General features: G+C 35.8%; 1 protein-coding gene across 3 annotated transcripts in view; it reads left to right on the top strand.

Annotated features, from left to right (window-relative positions):
• PTPRN2 (protein tyrosine phosphatase receptor type N2) overlaps positions 1-20,799 on the top strand; it is a 1,540,336-nt gene that overhangs the window by 637,077 nt on the left and 882,460 nt on the right. For all 3 annotated transcript variants that reach the window (XM_007504686.3, XM_056800889.1, XM_056800890.1), the window contains one exon: positions 18,474-18,942. In XM_007504686.3, the coding sequence (XP_007504748.1) occupies positions 18,474-18,942 (469 nt within the window). The remainder of the gene's footprint in view (positions 1-18,473; positions 18,943-20,799) is intronic.

Raw genomic sequence — 20,799 nt, 5'->3', positions numbered from 1 at the left:
GAAGTCCATTACGTTGTCTTGTACCACAATGTGTCAGTCTCTGTGTACAATGTTCTGCTGGTTCTGCTCCTCTCACTCTGCATCACTTCCTGGAGGTTGTTCCAGTCTCCATGGAATTCCTCCACTTTATTATTCCTTTTAGCACAATAGTATTCCATCACCAACATATACCACAATTTGTTCAGCCATTCTCCAATTGAAGGGCATCCCCTCATTTTCCAATTTTTGGACACCACAAAGAGTGCAGCTATGAATATTCTTGTACAGGTCTTTTTCCTTATTACCTCTTTGGGGTACAAACCCAGCAGTGCTATGGCTGGATCAAAGGGCAGACAGTCTTTTATCGCCCTTTGAGCATAGTTCCAAATTGCCCTCCAGAATGGTTGGATCAATTCACAACTCCACTAGCAATGCTTTAATGTCCCTACTTTGCCACATTCCATCCAGCATTCATTGCTTTCCTTTGCTGTCATTTTGAACAATCTGCTAGGTGTGAGGTGATACCTCAAAGTTGTTGTGATTTGCATCTCTCTGATTATAAGAGATCTAGAACACTTCTTCATGTTCTTATTAATAGTCTTGATTTCTTTAACTGAAAATTGCCTATTCATGTCCCTTGCCCATTTTTCAATTGGAGAATGGCTTGATATTTTGTACAACTGGTTTAGCTCTTTATAAAGTTGAGTAATTAGACCTTTGTCAGAGGTTTTTGTTATGAAGATTGTTTCCCAATTTGTTGCTTTCCTTCTAATTTTAGTTACATTGGTTTTGTTTGTACAAAAACTTTTTAATTTGATGTAGTCAAAATTATTTATTTTGCATTTTGTGACTCTTTCTAAGTCTTGCTTGGTTTTAAAATATTTCCCTTCCCAAAAGTCTGACATGTATACTATTCTGTGTTCACCTAATTTACTTATGGTTTCCTTCTTTATATTCAAGTCATTCGCCCATTCTGAGTTTATCTTGGTGTAGGGTGTGAGGTGTTGATCCAAACCTAATATCTCCCACACTGTCCTCCAATTTTCCCAGCAGTTTTTATGAAATAGTGAATTTTTGTCCCAAAAGCTGGAATCTTTGGGTTTGTCATAGACTGTCTTGCTGAGGTCGCTTGCCCCCAGTCTATTCCACTGATCCTCCTTTCTGTCTCTTAGCCAGTACCAGATTGTTTTGGTGACCGCTGCTTTATAATATAGTCTGAGATCTGGGACTGCAAGGCCCCCTTCCTTTGTATTTTTTTTTCATTATTTCCCTGGATATCCTTGATCTTTTGTTCTTCCAAATGAACTTTGTTATGGTTTTCTCTAATTCAGTAAAATAGTTTTTTGGTAGTTCAAAGGGTATGGCACTAAATAGATATATAAGTTTGGGTAGGATGGTCATTTTTATTATGTTAGCTCGTCCCACCGATGAGCAATCAATGTTTTTCCAATTGTTTAGATCTAGTTTTAATTGTGTGGAGAGTGTTTTGTAGTTGCATAAGATTCTTTCTTAATAATTCTAGCCTTAGGCAATGGAATGTGATTCCTTGAAAGCAGGAACTCCTTTATTTGTCCTTGTATTCCCAGCATTCATCATAATACTATCTACATGCAAGTGCTTAATAAGGATGTGTTGGTTTGAAGTCCAATAGGGAGAAGATGACTTTATGGAGTACTAGACATGAAAATTCAAAAAATGTTATAACATAATTGTATTTACCCTGGTTTAAAGGATTTTCTTTCTGAATTGTTCTCTGAACCATGACTCCTGCTTGTAATAACTCATGCAAATGGGTATTTAGATGGAGTATACTCAGCCATCATTCTCATTTTCCTCCTACCTGAGCCTTTGACTCTCCCCTACCTCTGAACTCTTTCTCATAGGTCACCTTAAGTTGCCTAGAATCATATTTTCAAGCCACCTTCAGGCCATTCGTGCACTCAGCCACCTTCTTTCTGCCCCTTCCAGCTCCCTTCTGTGTTTTGCCTTACCTCATGAGATCAGAAGCTCCTTAAGGGCAAGGACTGCCTGGATTTCTGGATTTATATTCCTGCTACTTAGCATGGAGACAGACACATAGTTATTGTTTAATAAATATTTTGTCCCTCTGTCTATATGGTTCATATGGTTGGCATTACTTAGGATTGATGTTCTAGAAGATCTAGGAAAAAATGATTATTTTTTAAAAATAATTTTATTCTGAATGTAAATTCCAGATAAAATTAACATTTCTATATATAGAATAGATGGAAAAAATATTATTGTACATGAAACTGCAGATCTTTATCACATGACTTATATTTCCCATTTCAGTATTTTATAACTTCAAAGTTATGCTATTCATCTGTATATCCCTCTAGCTTTGCTTCTCTTATGTGAATTTTTAAATCATCAATTCCTTTTTCCTTTTTTTAAATGAATCTCTATTATTCATCCTTCCCCCCCACCCCCACTACCTTCCTCCACTGGAAACAAAACAAAAGGAAAACTCTTGAAAGAAATATTTTTAAGAGAACAAATTCCCATATTTTCTAAATCTGAAAATGTGGGACTGCTTTTGCATCCTAAAACCATCACCTCTTTGTCAGGAAGATAACAACCACAAAGATATTTCATCATCTGCCTTCCTGAAATTGGAGTTTAATTAGTTCATTTTAGAGATGAGAAAGCTGAGGACCAAGAGGTAAAGTGATAAGTGATTGAAGAATATCTCCTGACACCTAATATCCCATTCTTCTTTTTGCTCACAATGTTTTCTTCTTTAACAACTTGTAATCTTCCTTTCAGGGATCTACAGGAGTAATGTCAAACTCAAATAGAAACAGATCCCTACAGACTGTATATTGACTTAGAAAACCAAAGTAACTAGATAAAATGTATTGTATTTTGATTTATAGTGCTAAACATTTCCCAATTCCATTTAATTCTGGTCTGGGCAGTACTCAGGAGTTTGGCATCTCTGATGAAAATTATTATCCTTCTTCCTGAGATTTGGGGTCATTCCAGTTTAAGGTAGATGTGGCTGCTACAATAGTGAGGCTAGGAGGGGAAATCTTTAAACATTCCTACTGAGGATAACTCTGAAAAACTTTAGGCCTGGCAGGAATACCCAGAAATGCAAAGTGAGTGCATGAAGTAGAATCCATTCTGGGTTAATGCAATTTCAGATCAGGTTTTAGAATGGGTTGATATTTCTATGGATCAAATATCTTTTTAAGTGGAAAAAGAATACATATGATGTCCCAGAAAGTCATGTCATATAATGTCCCATTAACACATAACACTGTCTATACAGAAGGTTGGAGAAGGAAGAAAAGCCTGGGGAGGAAATAAGTACCTCCTTGTCTACTATTTCTTCCCTACTATTTCTTCCTTGACCTCAGCGGCTCTTTCTATGATGTTGAAGTCTTGAAGTTTATATGAATCTGCTTTCTCAAAACTCTCTATGATAGCCTTCTACTCTTAATACAAAGGCTTTATATTTCTATAATCTATTACTAGGAAAATACTTCATATGGTCATCTTGTCTTTTGCCTCACAATGCCATTTGCAAAGTGCTCAGTTCAGATGTTATTTTTGTTTTTTAGATAATAAAACGGAGACTTAGTGACATTATGACTTACCTAGTCACATAGCTACTAAGTGGAATAGCTTGAATTAGGAGTCAACTGGGTTCCCTAATTTCTAATCCAATGTTCTTTCCATAATTCCATTCTTCTTCCTGAAGGAAAATGTCTTGATGATGCCAAGATCTTCCAATGTCCTTGCCTGAAAGTTTAATTTAGGGCACTAGACAGTTTTTCCCCCTTGTGTCTGTATGTCCAATGGAGACGTTTTCATTTTCAAATGAATGATCTGCCTCAATGAAATAAGCTAGTATGTATTTTAAAGCCGGTCTAGAACTTCTAAATTTAGTCACTTAATTTAAGAATGAAAGAAAAAGGAAAAGAAAGGAAGGCACTCTTAAGTGTGAGGTATATTTTTCAGTATAGCTTAATGTCCTAGCATCCTATGAATGCAATTGCTCTTATATGAACTGTATTGCCAAGAAATGCAAATTTGAGTTTTTTTGATTAACAGCACAGTTTTAACCAACATTTCTCCCAAGTTTCTCAAATATTGTCAAAGTAAATACACACAAATATATAAACTTTGGGGGCATAATGTTCTCTTCTTTGTTTTCTTTCTTTAATAGAAGAGATAAGTAACTGGGCTCAGTCCTAGTTAGTACAGCTAGATTTCTGAGTGCTTTAAATGGATGCATTACATTATGTCTTTCTAGTGTTTATATGGAATCAGTAGCCACTAACCAGGCTGCAGCCCAGAGACTATTTTAGCAGTCCAAGTGGGGAGAGAGAGTAAATTCATTAAAAGTGGCAAATGATTCAGGATAAGCAAGAAGGAGGGGAAATAGGCAGAAGTGTCACAGTAAGGGGAGTTTCCTCCAAGCTAAAAGGTAAAGTTAGGTTCATCTGTATTTGTTATTAACCTCACATCTTATTCTCTACAGAATGACCTAAAATAGTAACATTCATAACTGGCATTTAAATAGCACTTTAAGGCTTCCAAGGCATTTTCTGCATATTATTTTGTTTTAGTATCATTAGTAACCCTTTAAACCAATTGCTGCTATTCTCTACCTTTTACAAATGAGGTAAGTAAGGCCAGCAGAGGGTAAATAACTTATAGTTACACAACTAACTGATGTGCAAGGCAGAATTTGAACTCACCCTTTCCTAAATTCAGCATGGTATCCACAATGCCATCCTTCCTTTCACACAAGTAGGAACATCCAGTTTACTTCAAACAGGAACATTTATTATCTAAGGATAAAAAGATTGGGACACTGGATTTTACCAAAAGACTCCATTTTTCTCCTTCTGGAACAAACATTGTGGAAAGACTATTTGGACTTAAGAAGATATGTGTTCAAATTCTGCTTCAGGTACTTATTGTGTGACCCTGAATACCCATGCTTCACTTTCTTCATCTGAATAAGGGCATTGGATTTGATGGTCTCAAAAGTCTTTTACAGCTCTAATTATTGGTCTACCCAATGATTTTTTAAAGATGGTTCCAGATGTATAAGTTCCATGAGCACATGACACAGATGAACATCTTCACTCCATTTTGCCATGTGCTACAGTATAGCCTTCTTTATGAAAAGGGGAAATAAAACAATCACATGGGTGTAGAATCTACCCACTGGGCAGGGAATTCCACCAAAAATTCAACTCCACACTCAGACCCAACCCAACTATATGTGAAACATGAAACATCTGAAGGAAGTTTTAAAAAGAGATCTCTGCTTTATTGTCTCACTGTTAACAACAAACTGAGATGTCCACAGAGCAGGTGGGACAGTCAGATATAAAAAAGTAAACTATAATCAATGATGAAATCATACTGAAAGTGGAAGTCGGTGGTAGAACATTGAATGTTTCATACTATGAGTGATCAAGAGACATTGTATATGATGTCAAATTGGAACAGCTAACAGTCACTCTCATATAGGAAAGTAAATTCCCACAGCTGAAAAAGGGACTTTTTCAGGTTGTCTCTTATGATATTCTGCTTGATCCTATGGGGCTCCTAATATAGAAACAAGAATTTCATTAACTCAGTGTTTGTTGCTTATTTCTAGGATGCAGAACGAAGACAGTAGTCATTATATTAACAGGAAAATGTGTATAACTTAAGGGATTTATTAAATCAGTACAATATATTTCAACTCAACCTTCCTAATTCAGGGAGAATAGTATATTGAGCTATGCTGGGTCCTCAAACAAAGTTTTTTTTTTTTTTAATAACAAAGTCTTCTTCCTCCTCTGCATTGGAGAAAGGGTCCAATAATAGTAATGATAACAGCTAACATATATAGAGCTCTCTTTATCTCTCTCTGTCTCTGTCTGTCTGTCTCTCTCTCTTTCCCCACTCACCATATTTATATTCTCTTAACTCTGTTACATTAAGAATTATTTGCATTAATGAAGCCACAGATCAGTCAATCATTCAAAAGGTATTTGTCAAATACCTACCATGTTCCATGCATTGCACTAGTCCCTAGAAACACAAAAGCAAAAAATGAAACCATCTCTGTTCTCAAGGAACTTATATTTTGTTAGGAGAGAACAAAAATTATAGTTTTCATCTTTATTTTTATTTTTTCTGTAATAATAAGACACCAGTTAAAATGGGCATTTTCATATTTAAAACAGAAGAGAAAAAAGAACATAGTATATGCAACTACTTATTTATAGGCTGTACATTGTTTTTCCTTTTAAGTGTAAAATAAATTCAGCAAAAAATGTTACCTTTTATTTAAATATTTTAAAAGTACATTCTCTTTTATCCTTTCAAGAACTTTGTGAATTGGGAAGGGCAGGTATTATGACCACTGTGCCAAGGGAGAAACTGAGGTTCAAAAAAATCACTGTCACTTGCTTAATGGAACATAACAAGTAATCAGGGAACCAGAACATGCTGTGGCAGGTGAAAGATGAAATAACTGAAGAAACAAAGGTTTGAGCTTACAAGCATATCAGTTTATTAAGCAATGCATTCCAATTGCATAACAAATCAGGACTAGATCTCCTTAGCTTATAGCTAGATTTTAAATACAAAGAGAGACAGATTTTTATACATTAAAAACAATTAATCAAATAGGACCATTTAATTAAAAGAGGCCAAGTATCCAGGGTAAAAGAAAGTTGGCAATCTGATTTGTAATTAGAGGAAAGATTAGGGACTTTCCAAGTTGGGAAGGAGAAAGTGAACATATATGATTTCCTGAAATCAGAAGAAATGTCCCACTTTCCCCAAGTGTCTATATTCAATCAAAGAAAAATGGAAACAGTACTTAATTAACCAGTACAGAGCTGATTTTTAGATAAGACATATAGATTGCTTGATATGTACAATTGTGAAAAAATGCCTTGCTTCCTTCAGATCTAATTGGGTTTCTGGTCAATATAACCTAAGTTCTCATTAAAGGGTCTCTAAGCAGCAGGTAGGGGTGGTCCAGTTTCCTAGCCACACAGGGTTAGGTTCAAAAAATGCAACAAAATTCCCTCCCATTTCCCTAATTTAAAATCATAATTTCAAAGGATAGAACCTGGGGTAACCCACCCCTGTTATCTGTAAAACAAGGGAGATTGGACTAGATACTTTTGAAATCTCTTCAAGTTCCAGATCTATGAATCTGTAGCTCAATGTTTTTTTTTTCCTCCATTAACATCTTTATATTCAGAGGAAGATTTGTTTTATGATATCTTTCTTATATATCTTCCCTTTTAAAGTTCTTCTTTGAGGGGCCATTTTGTTGTAGAGGGCATCCTGGGTTCTTGATTAGGTGTCAGGAAATATATTCTCTGTCTTGTTATATGAAGGAGAAAGACTTCAAGAATGGATGAGACAAGGATTTGATTTCTCTTACCTGAGGAAAACCCTAACTAAGCTGGAAGAAGTACTTTCTCTCCCAGCTTGCCTATAGGCTGATAAATTGTTAGCCATAAGATAACCCTTTTCAAGACTATGTACCAAGTTCTAGAGATCTGTGAAGCCTCCATGGGCAGATCAGAATAATTTATTCCAAAAACTAAAGGTGCTGTGGAGTACTTAGAGTTTGGTAAGACATGGAAGAAGATCCCAAGGTGATACCATTATATCTGGCAGGTCATTGCCAGTCATCTTGGCTTTTTAACTGCCCCTGGAAGCGAAAGTGAGACCAACAACTTTGTGCCACTGTGCCTCACTTGAATCCAAATCATAGGCAAGTCTAGACATTACTCTTATGACCTCTATGAAAGTGAAGGAGGAACCACAATAGCTTCCCCCAACAATGAAACCATGGATTCTTTAAATTAGGCAGAAGTTGTCTTCTGAACCAAGGAAAATATAACATGCCTGTTCTTTATCAGTGAATGTGGCCAAAAATGTCATTTGGTCTGTTTTGGCCACATTAAGTAGCTTGGACTATATTTGGCTGCCTTTCTTCTCTTGGCTGATGAAATTCCTCAGTTGCAATTTGGGTTTTACATGCTGCTGACTTTTCTGGGGTGCAAAGCAATTACCAGTAGATGCTTTTATAAATCATCCACTTCTAATTCCTCTGTCATCGAAAATCTAAATCCACTATAGACAATCTGGAGAGTATTCTGAATTTATTCTCCTAGGAGGTCTCAGCACTGATTGCTTGATAAAAGAAGCCATGGGGAATAAAATCACTACTCTTTTTAAATCAGGCCAACTAACTCAAAGCTGTGGCACCCTAATTGAACTGTTATTGATCACCAAATCAAAATGTTAGTAAGGCATCTGAACTGCTGATGGTAGCAAACAGTTTCTTTTGGCTATAGAACACAAAACTTTTGCTGTTTCTTGAAATCCATTGGCACCTGAATTGTATTACATAATGAAGTTTGAATGCTCTCATCATGCTGTCCTTTGTAGATATTTTGAAATCTAAACATCTTCTTTAGTATTTCATAGCATTTGACTTTTAAAAAGTCCTTCATAGAGACATTTTATTTTTTATTCTTTAGATGGCAACTGATAATAACTCCTCTCTTCCTTCTCTTAATATTTACCTCTCTGGGTCTCCTTTCATTGTCTGAAAGAGAAGAATGTGGAACTAGATGATCTTTAAGGTTCCATACAGTTTTAAAGTTCTTTGAGGCTAACACTAGCTAATGTCCTTTCATCCTTGAATAAGGAAACCCATGGTATAGAGAGGCTAAATGACCTGTCTAAGACCTAGGAATGGAAATAGAATTCTCAATCCCAGTGTTACCTGACTGTTCCTTTATAGTACTCTCTAGCTTTATGTTTTAGGACCTACAACCAAAAATACTTTTTCTAACATGAAAAATCTTGGTTTTATAACAATAAAAATGGAAAGGACAACAACCAAAAAATAACCAAAATTGAATGCTGTGAAATAAAAATGACCAAGCTTGACCCCCAAAGAATGGGTATGAGAATATACTTCCTCCAACTCCTTAGAAGAGATGGGAATCTGCAAGTATAAAATACGATATATATCACCAGACTTTTCTGACCTGTCAGTTTTGTTGATTTTTTCTCTTATTTCTTATAGTTTTTTTAAATTCTTTTTTATAAATGATGGCTCTCTGCTAATGGAGTCAGGTGAGGTTGCAGAGAAAATATAGGTGTGATTTAAAAATAAAATGTTATACAAATCTGTTTTTAAAAAATAAAAGAAAGGTAGCCTATATTCCATAGTGTCTATTCTGATTTTGCATAGTGTCTATTTCTGATTTCTGGTTTAATATAAAGTTGATGTACCACTTGAGAAATGTGAGGGCTAGTGATTCTAGCCTTCAGATTCAGTAAAAGAATTTTTAAGGTTTTGTGGAATAGTAAGTAGTGAAGATCATTAGTTCACTGTACAGAGTTTGCATCTTAAAGAGCTTAAAGAGAAAGTTAACAATTTTCAAACCTACCACCTTTGATGGAGGGGATGTGAAACATGATGATATTTGCCATCACCTCCTAGGTTCTGGCTATTCCACAAAAGTATTAATATATAATATGCATCATCTGTCTTAAAATCATCATCTGACTTTAAATCACAGTGCGATATCATGGACACAATTATTCTGTCACAGGTATGGAGAAGAACCTATTCAGTGGACTTTACAAAGAATCAGACTCTGGAAGTGAGGTAGCTGGCTTAATATTTCATGTGAGTTCCCAAAGATTGTGCTTAGAAAAGACTTTCACTATACAAGTCAAAATACTCAGAACTACAGACTATGTGAAAATATAAGATAATCTCTATTTGCACACTGGCAAGGCAAATTAGTTTAAGTGAGAGAATATAAACATGTGAAATGTTATATAAGAAGAGATAATTCATAACAGTGTTTGAAAACATATCACATGATAGTAGACACAAAAACTGTATTTGGAGTTGAAGGGAAAAAGAAACCACTGTGGATGGGAAAATTGCAATTAAGTGGAAGGGCTTGAACTGGCGTAAAAGGGAGGAGAAGCATTCTAAGTAATGTTAAAGCAAAAATGGAAACATAGAGGTAGGAAAGTTCAAAGCATATGTTGGGATCAGTGAGTGGACTATATTAACTAGAGTGAAAAACTCCACAAGGGTGATTGAAGACAAACTTAAGCAGAGAAATGAGACCAACATTTTGGTAAGCTTTGATTAATGGTTTAAGCCAAGATTAATGGTTTGAACTTGTTTCTTAGGTAATGTCCAGAAATTTGTAGTTTTGAGTGACAAAAAGATGTGATCAAAGCTATGGTTGAGAAAGGTAATTAATTTTAACTTTAATTCATTATTACTTTTCATGAAGTATATCCTTTCCCCATTGTAGGCTAATAAAATTCTAGAATCGTAGAGTTTGAAGCAGAATTTATGTCATCTTACTCTGATATTTGCTCATGAATCCCCTCTACATCAGCATCTACTAATGTTTATCCTCCATTAATCTCCACTTTGCAGTGAACTAGATTCTTTACGAAACAGTACATTTATGAAAGAATCTAAGTTGTTAGCTCTTTCTAATACAAAGTCAACATGTACTTCTCTGTAACTTCCATTCATTGGAGTCAAACAATACAAATCTAATTCTTATCTCTCATAACACCTCTTCAAATACTTGACTCCACTTCCACCCCATGTTCCCTCTTCCAAGGTAAATATAAACTATTCCTTAAAATGATTCTCTTATTACTTGGCTTCAGCACACTTTAGATCCTGATCATTTTCCTCCAGAAATGTTACAGTTTCATGATTTCATTCCAAAATATGATATTTAAGAATGAGAGTAGTGTTTCATGTCTTGTCTAACTAGTACAGAGTACTATGGGTCTGTTATCTTTTTTCTTCAGTATACTTCACTGATTTTACTTTGCAAAGGTGATATTTTATTTATATGGGTACTTACATCACTTCCACAATCTTAATGTGGGGATAATTTAGTACTGGGACTTTGAAAGGTATTGTAAACAAAACATCCCTCTCCATAAGGGTAACCAAGTGATAAGTCTCTCAATTTAGCCCAGCTGGACTTCATACAATAGATATGCATTAGTTTGCTCTTGATTGGCATAGCCTTCAAGAATGCAGGATCATCCCTATGCCACAGTGAAGCCCTGGAAAGAGAACTTGGTTCTGGATGCTTTGGGAGAGGTTCTGGACTCACTGCTTTCATCACTGTAGAGAACTCACAGTGTAGGAACCCTTTCCATCAATGTAGATCAGTGGTTCTCAACCTTTCTAATGCCTTGACCTCGCAATACAGTTCCTCATGTTGCGGTGACCCCAAACCAAAAAAATTATTTTGGTGGCTACTTCAAAACTGTAATTTTGCTACAGTTTTGATTCAGAATGTAAATACCCGATATGCATTATGTATTCTCATTGCTACAAATCAAACATAATGTAAATATAGTGATTAATCACAAAAACATTTAATTATATGTTGAGAAATATTAATCCAGCAGGAGGCAGCCTGAGTGCTGGGGTGGGAAGTAAGTTCTGCCTGGGGAGAGGGTCCACAGACACTGCCTTCTTCTTCCTGTCATCTCCCTCCAGCTGGAGCTGAGGCTTCACTTTGCTGGGGTTACTCAGCTCCTTTATCTGCTCCAGGAGTTATCTGCTCCAGGACTCTTTTGTAACCCCACCAGAGACAGCAACTGGGTGCTCTCTCTGGGTCTCTGTTTGAGTCCAGTCTCCTGTAGGGCAAATCCATTGCCCCTTGTAGGGGGAGGACTGCTGATAAGTAACTAATATTAGTACAATGTGGGGGCAGCAGGGTCCCCGTTCTTTCCGAGATCTTGCTGTAAAGTAGAGCGATTTCTCAGCAGCTAAAGCCATCAGAAATATGTATTTTCTGATGGCTTTAGGTGACCTCTGTGTTTTGGTCGTTTGACCCCCACCGGGATTGTGACCTACAGGTTGAGAACTGCTGATGTAGATAGTAGACTATTTTGGAGCTTATAGTCCCAGAGAAGTGCTTGAGGCCATGCAGGAATAAAGTAATTCATCCAAGGTCACACAGGCAATATGATTTAGGGTGGAGAATTAAATGTCCTTCTTCCTGATTTCAAGGTTAGAGCTCTACCCACCATAGCATAATGCTTTTGTATACTTCAGTGAAACTTTCATTGCAAGATTTCTCTGAAAGATTGTACTGTTGATTCTTATTGAGTTACGACCAACTGAGACATCCATGTTTTCCTTACTTCCAGTGGAGATGTCACAATCTAATAGATTAAGATACATTCATCTGTACTTGGGTATATTGGCCACTTGAAGAATGGGCATTGGAATACATTTCTAATTTGCTAGAAAGTCTTTACATCTAATAGACATTCAGCATAATCAAAAGCTTTCCTATTAGTCATTCTCAGGGCCCTACATGGCAATTATTGTGCTGAAAATACATGCAAAAAGAAGTTGGGAAATTTCATATAATATATTTTTTGTATTCATTATAAATTAATGGACTGAGGTCTAAAGAAATTTGTTAACTTGCATTGGAGGAAAGTGTACCTGTAGAAAACATTCTATTGCAAAATAACATCATCACATTTCTGTATAACAGCAACAAAAACTATTTTTGTACTTAAACCAACCACTATCTTTCAAACTGTCCATCTGCCTAATTTTGGTGTAATTCAGACATGTCCTTAAAATTTGGCTGTAGAGGTGAAATGTTTCTATAAAAAAGGCTTGTATTGGCATACTCATGTGATATCTGTTTCATTTAATATCTCAGAAGTAAATTATTCTTAGATTAACTAATAAATTCTCATTATTAAAACAATCATCATGAACAACAGTAATAATAATAATTGTTGTTATTATCCATATATTATAGAGAAATGAAGGAGACTTGTGACATTAATATTTGCCAGTTCCCTTGGTAATCTATAAAGCAAGGAAAAATATAAAATGGTCCTTAGTTCTTGTTTAATCTTATCTATATCTGAAGTGTGACAGAAAAAGAAAGTTAAAGCATGCTAAAAATCATACAGTTCTTTAGATTGTTTCTAAACAGTCATTTTGGTGTTGGTATTCTAAATGTGAGATATTCATTGCTCAGTCCACTGAACATGTTATGAGAGAAAATGAATCTTATCAATACTGGTAGTCTTACTGTAAATAGAAAGAAAAGACAAAAATAGATTAAAACTCTATGGAAGAATGAATTTTTCCTAGAATAGGCACATAAAGGAATTGGACAAGTAGGTTTTAACTTGTGTCAAAAGGTACAAGAAATGTCTACAAAGGACACAGCTATCTCATTTTGTAGTATTCGTGTAAAGGATTTCTAAAAATATCACTTTGTTTATGATAATGATAACTAATATTTATATAGAGCTTACTATATGCTCATCACTGTGCTAAGCACTTTACATTTATCTCATTTGATCCTCACAAAAAAAATGGAAGATTGATGTTATTCTTTTCCTTATTTTTTGGATAAGCAAATTGAGGGAAGCAAAGGTTTAGCAGCTTATTTTCTATTATGAGTTTTAGAGGATAAGAAGTCAGAAAAAGCCCATGAAGAACTAGGTAAGATCTCTGTGCAAATCTAAATTAAAAAATAATTTGTCTTAATTTGTTGGGAATCATGGTTCAAGAATAAGAAACAAAGGGCCAAGACTTGTAGACTATACAGAATTCTCAAGCCACAATCAGTCAAATGAGCAACATTTTAATTCCTTATCTAATATATATGTATATAGAAATATATATGTGGGCATACCCATATACACAAATGCCTTAAATTACTATCATAGGACCCTGAAAATGCTCCATTCAATAATATAGAACTTTACGCTTTTTCAACTCTTTGGATTCTGTTAACACCATAAAATCATTTCTGGAATTTAGTTTTAAAATGAAAGGTTTATATTTCCACTGTGATGCTGTCAGGATATAAACCAGAACACCAAATATGAGTTCCTCTGCATGAGATAAAACTCTAGTCAAAACAATACCAGATTCAGCAAAAGCAAGTCCTTCCCACTCTCCTTTCACTCCTTCACAGCTCCCATATGCTACTTTCATTGTAAATGCTATTACACACTGACAGAGAGAGAAGGAGGGAGAGGGAATGAACTTGTCTAAGGCAAAGTAAAGGCAGCATGATTTTTAGATTGAGATCTGAAATATGACATTGAAGTACCATTGTTTGTAGAGCAAGGTTTGGACTTCCTGAGACTCCCCTCTGTGTTCTCAAGTCTTACACCAATTTGATGGTATTGTCAATATCATCTCATTAGGAAGTGTGGGGACAGTCCAGTAGGGGCATGCTTTGTCATGCCAGCAGCAGGCATCTCCTGAATTAAGTGTGCTTGCAAACTGCCTGAGGACTTTTAGTCTGACAGACCAGAATATTTGATCATTTTCTGTGCTGATTGGGGGGAGAAGTCCAAATTTTGGTTGCTAGTTTCTTTTGACACCTTTGCAAAAACTATGGGATGGCGAACTGTCAAAGGTGCCAATACCAATGACTTGTCTTTGAATGTAACTAAGACCAATTAAAGTACTTACTTTTAACAGACTTCATGAGCATTTCTTTTAGAAGAATCCAATAGTTAATTTCCTAATGTGTATTGCTAAGAGACAGTGTATTTACAAAAGAAAAACTAATTTTATTTTAGGCTCTTATTGCTCCAACCTTGCCATGGAAATTCAAGTAGAGAGAACACTATTACTAACTCCACATCTGCTTTCTTATATGTTTCTCCTGTGGAAAGCTAACTGGATTTCTCTTGTATTTAGCTATTTCTGTGAGCACATGCTACTTTAATGGCAAGATTTGGAGTCAGTTTCTAGAGGGAGACTAATGTAGCAGTTTATGACAAGTACTTAAAAGCTTCATGCAATTTAAAGATAAAACTTTATCCAGGTTGATTAAACCAGATGTCTCTAAGATATAATTTGAAGGAGACATATTGTAAAAATAGATGCCAAAAAAGTTAGAAATTGATAAAGCGACATTTTTGGAAACTCCTTACATCCTCAGAGTGATCCAGGTACATTAAAAAAATCTTCAGCTTCATCTTTAAGAAATTACCAAAAATAGGTACTGATATTCCAAAGTTGTAGCTTCTTGAATATCTGTGAATTCAGAAAGAAAGGAAAAGGAATATAAGGGCTATTTGTCTACTCTGACTATGAATCCTTTATTCCTGGAAAGAAATAAAAAACAATAGGAGAAAGGAGAGATTCCTTGAGGGAAGAGACTACCTTAAACTTTTTTTTTTTTAATCCCAGTGGCTAAGCACAATGTCTGACACATAGTAGATACTTAAAAAATCATTCCTAAATGACTTTATTATCTGAAAAGCAGAGAAAGGAAAATAGAGGGTGGGAAAGGAAGGTTTAATGAAATTCCACTTAAAATAGGAGGGGAAGAGAGAGATTTTGTAGCACCAAGGTAGGAATCGGAATACTTCTCCAAATTATGCCTTAAAGTCCTTAAAGTAATGGCATAACCCATATTTGGAGTTATTGTGTGAATGTAATTTTGGGAGGCAAGCTCAATATTATATGATGCGCTAGGGGCAGAGTACCATATACAATTGTAAAAGACCTATAATGTCATCTGGTTCAAACTCCTCATTTTATAGATAAAACTACTGAACCTCAGGGATGTGAAATTAATAAATGTTTATTATTTGTTGTTTGATGAAGACCAGATAGTTCTCTTAAAAAATTCTTCTTTCTTTTTTCATTTCCATTGGCTTCTCAAAGCAAATAAACTCCAAACAAGTTGTTTAACCCAGTCTATGGAATTCTTTTCTCCTTGCTTTTCTTAAATGAACTGTTTCCAGACCTGATTTTGCCTGCTGTATAAACTCTCTGAGTTTGACTGTAATTAAAGACTCTTTGAGTGGACCTGACAGGCTTGAATATACTCTTAGGGAAGAAAGGAATATCATAGCCACTTTAATGATATCTTTTTGCTTTGACTCCCAAGTCACCAGGGCAGTGACCTGACTAGGTGCTCAGAGACTGTCTCTTCTCCATGTAAGTTCATATTTGAGCTCAAGATTGACACTTATATTCAATTTGTTGGAAATTGCTTGAGGGTTTGTTTTGTTGTTGTAGCATTTTAGATTTTTCTCTCTTTCTAATGAATCTTGCCTTCTTTTTTATTTTTTAAAGCCAAAACAGATGAATGAATCAGTTTTCAGAAGTGTTTGAAAATGTTGAAGAGCAGCCCAAATCATAGGGTTTAAAAATCTGAAGGGACATTAGCATCCATTCAGTCCAATCCCTTCCCTTGCAAATGAAGGAACTATAGCTCAGAGAAGTTAAATAGATTGCCTAAAGACACACAGATAATTAGTAGGAGAAAAAGGAATAAAACCAAAGTATCCTAATATCCAGTTCAACTTCCTTTTCCTGTATTATACAGAGAATGATGGAATTTTATAGTTGCTTCAGAGATCATCTAGTCTTAACTTTAATGAAAACTCTTCTGCAGTATCATTGACAAATGCATACCTATATCTCACCCCGAAGTCCAACCCTGAACTGAATCTGAATCCTTAAACTAAGTAGAAACAAAGCTTCCTTGAATGATAATCACCTTCATTCCAAAACGTTCACTCAGACACACACATACAAAGTAGTAACATTAATAACATGTCTGTAGCTTTGAGTTATAAAGCTCCTTCTTTACATACCTATGAAGATGGAAGTATCTGTTTTTAAGGAAAATGGACTATTCCAAATTTATGATTTCCTGGGGTGGGGGTGGGATGGCAGGGAGGGGAGGAGATTCCTTCCACTGATGCATATTATTTACTCATCTCTTATTTGTAGCATCTGGGAGTTGGTTGGAGTCCTGAGAGATTGAATGACTTGTCAGTGGCTTTCAAGTGAATGTCTTGGGACTACCACTTGAACACTAGGTGTCCATGCAATCTGGTCATTTTGTCATCTCCTCTTTATGGATACAAAAATGGAGGCCCAGAAAGGTTAAATGAAGAGTGCTTAGTCAGAAACCTTGTAAGTCTTGGAGAAGGGATTTGAATTTCAATTTGGGGACTTTAAGTCCAATCTTCTTTCTGTTTCCTTAGGTGTGAGTACAGATAGAATATATGAATAGATTTTTAAGGGTTTCTTCTTGTTTTTTTGGTTTGTAAATTCATGGTTAATTATGGGGCACCAAGAGGTTACAATGTGGATACAATTTTGCATTTGAAATTTGAATCCTATTCTAGATACTTAATAGTTGGGTAAATCATTTACCTCTTTCAACCTCAATTTCCTCATCTGTAAAAAGGAGATAAAGACAGTACTTACTATCAATAATGATAGCATTGCTGTGAGGAACAAATGAGATACCATATATCAAGAGGTATATGAATTTTAAAGCACTATAGAAATGCTGGTTGTTGGTGTTAATCTATTCATGTTGTTGTTGTTATGTCCTGTCCAACTCTTCTTGGCCCCATTTGGTTGTTTGTTTTGTTGGGTTTTTTTTTTAAGAGATATTGAATTGGTTTATCTTTTCTTTCTCCAGCTCATTTTACAAATGAAGTGAGGCAAATAGGAATAAGTGATTTGCCCAGAGTCCCCCATCTAGTAAGTGTCCAAGACCAGATTTGAAGCTAGGAAGAGGAATTTTATTGACTTCTGGGATAGAGCCCAGTGCTCTGTCTACCAGTAACCCCAATCACCAGATAAGTTATTGATATCAGACTGTTAATGGGATGTTAAGGATTCTCAGGACTCAGGGCTGCCTATTTTAGTGAAACTTTCATCCTTGGGGATATTATCATGGGCAGAAGTATGTGCTGCATAGAACAAAGATCTACTCCAATCTGACACTTCTGATCGAGTCAGCCCACCCCAAAAGTGGGAATGTCTTTAGAGGCCTGTTTTTCTTATAGCAGATTCAGAGTGTATGAGCCATTCCATCTGAAGAGAATTACTAATCAAGTCAGAGTGAGGGAAAATCGAAGATTGGGTACAAGCTTTAAAAACCAATTTTGGCCAGAAGATAGCTCATTTATTGGGGAGCTTTTTGTCACGAAATGAGAGGTCCTTGCAATTACTCTGATGTTGAATAATGTTTTTAAAAGGAATAATACTTTTGAAATGATTCATTGGAAGACGAAAGATGCTGCAATCCAATGGGAACTCCTAGACAAAACCCTATGGGGTCTTCTTCGAGACGTGCCTAGAGTTGACAGGCAACCATATGGGGGAGAACTGATTTTTAGATCAAGAAAGCTAATAACTGCTATGAAGTGGAAAATGAGATCAATAGGATGAGAATCAGGCTGAGCAGTTATTTTTTTTTGGTAGAGTATGTGTGTGTGTGTGTGTGTGTGTGTGTGTGTGTGTGTGTGTGTGTGTAGAGTTTTGTATAAGCTTCAGTCCCAGATATAGACTCAGAAAGAAGAAATATGACATTAGTACAAATTTCTGATGACTTGTAAAAGTAATTTTACTTTCTTTTTTTATCCATCTCTTCCAGAACAACATCTTTCCTGAACATCTACTAAATTACATAGTTCAGAAGGCCAGAGGAAGTACCCCTGCACTGACCTATGTTCCCAAATCCCATCCAAATTATCCTGATAATCCCTCCCGGAGGACCTTCAGCCCAATTCAGCCAGACACATTCTCCTACAACCTGGACCCAGATCTTGACAAACAGAATCTGATAGCTGCTCTCAAGGCCTACATGGCTCAGAATGTGGCAGAGGAGAACCCTGACAAAGGACCCAGTGGAAGGACTCGGAGTAGCCCTCATTCCAGTAGTTGGTTTCTTCCAACATACAATGAAGCCTTCTCCAAAGAGGAGGAAAGCATGGATGTGAAGGAAAAACCACTTTTCCTCCTGAAAACGGGATTGAGAGATCTAAATCCTGGCTCTGAAAAGTCAGTTCAAAAATTATCATCTGTTCCTGGGGATGCCAAGGACCCTCTGAGTACACTAGATGGTAAAGTATCCTCGTTATCTTCCTGCCCTAGAACCCCAAGGCTCATTCTTACCAGTCTCCAAGCAGTCATTGATTCTGAGTACTTTATTTGTCTTCCTGGCAGCATTTTCCTGGGAGGGGGAAACTTTTCCAGGACAGAAGTGCATTTCAACTGAATTACAATTTTTTATTTTTAGAATAATTCTGTTAAAGAAGTTTTCACAGCATTTTTCTGTAGAGGATCAATGTGTGACCTGTTTTCCATTATTTTCATTTAGATGTAGCAAATTATATCATGGGAGCTTCAGTCTTTCCAAAGCATATGGCCATGTAGCAACTACAACATGAAGGTCAATTGGAAAGAATCCTAGACCTAGAGTCAGGAAAATGTTGAATTCAACTTCTACCACTAACCCTAACTCATTATCTGGCCATGGATCATTTTTTTAAAAAACACACAATTCTAAAAATCACTGATAATGTGATACCATTAAATATTTTGAGCATATAATTAATTCAAGGTTTCATATAATACAGTGGAATCAAACTCAGATAAAAAAATGGGGACCATTAATATTGACTTAGAAAAACCACAGGTTAACAATATCTGTGTTCCATCTTTAATTTCCTTTGGGAAATACTTCCCAATTACATTTAATCTGTTTCAGCTGCATTAGGGAAGGTTACTGATATTTGTGTGTCAATCTGTATTTGACATATCTCATGTAGTACAAAACAGAAATCATAATTTCTTTCCTGAAACACTTTTCATTCCTAGTAGGAACAGGATGCAGACTAATGACCAGCTAATTCACAACATAATAATGTAATAAAGGTATATGCTACTTGATCAGTACAGTTAAAATTTTGGGGGTCCAAGAGAGAGAGAAAAAGAGTACTTTCAGCTGAGATGATATGGGGAGATTAAAGAAAGATTTCCTGAACCAATAACCAATGGAAAAGGAATACACATATATGCACTTTTCTCTAACTTTTAGTTTAGACTTTCTCTATAATATGTCCCATGCTTTGGGGCACTTTGGAAATTTAATCACTATTTAACAATTTCAAACACTCAAAGTAAGACCATTTTTCATACCAGCCTCTGCAAAAACTGACAATACCATTAGATACAACAGTCAGAAAGGCCACTGGTATAAAGCCAAGATTGATTAAATGAATCAGCTTATGAACATCTCCAGATTCCCCTGTGAAGACCAGGTACACATTGACATCAGTTCTACAAGGGACTTAAAAATAGACTGGCAAATTTCATTCTAACAAGTCTCAGTGTGGGCACAACCTACAACATGGCATACAGGGACCTTCCTCTTATCCTTTGATGCTAATTCAGTGACCTACATTTTTTCAGATTTTGCAAGGAGGTGGACTCAGATACCACTTCTATGGACAGTTAATATAGATTAGGAAGGATGCTCTCTGTGCAGGTAGTGGTACAGGAAAAGAGAACTGCATTCTCTGGTATGTCACTCTTATGGTATATTTTTCAGGTAGGACACCACCACAAAATACCCCTTCTCTCATCCACTCTCTTGCACAAATGTGTAATACAAATATAAAAATAATGAGAATACAAGAGTCCCTCAAAGAATCAGAGATCTTGAAAGAGCCATACAGGTCCAAACTATTCCTTTTCCAGCTGTAAGAATATGAAATAATGATGCCAAATGCATTTTCCTTGGTTATATAGGGTCAGACTTAAGATTACTTAGGTTCCTTGAAGCTCTGGTATATTAGTCTATGAGGAAGTACTGTTAATACCTTAGTATTGCATATTGCTACTGTGAAATGAATCAAGCTAGATGTTCCACTTGACCACTGTGCTGTTCTGGGAATCTTAATTTCTGTGTTTATACA

This window comes from Monodelphis domestica, chromosome 5, assembly GCF_027887165.1.
Source record: "Monodelphis domestica isolate mMonDom1 chromosome 5, mMonDom1.pri, whole genome shotgun sequence".
Lineage (NCBI taxonomy): Eukaryota > Metazoa > Chordata > Mammalia > Didelphimorphia > Didelphidae > Monodelphis > Monodelphis domestica.
Note: the sequence above shows the minus strand (reverse complement) of the source record. Positions and strands in the feature narration are given on the sequence as shown.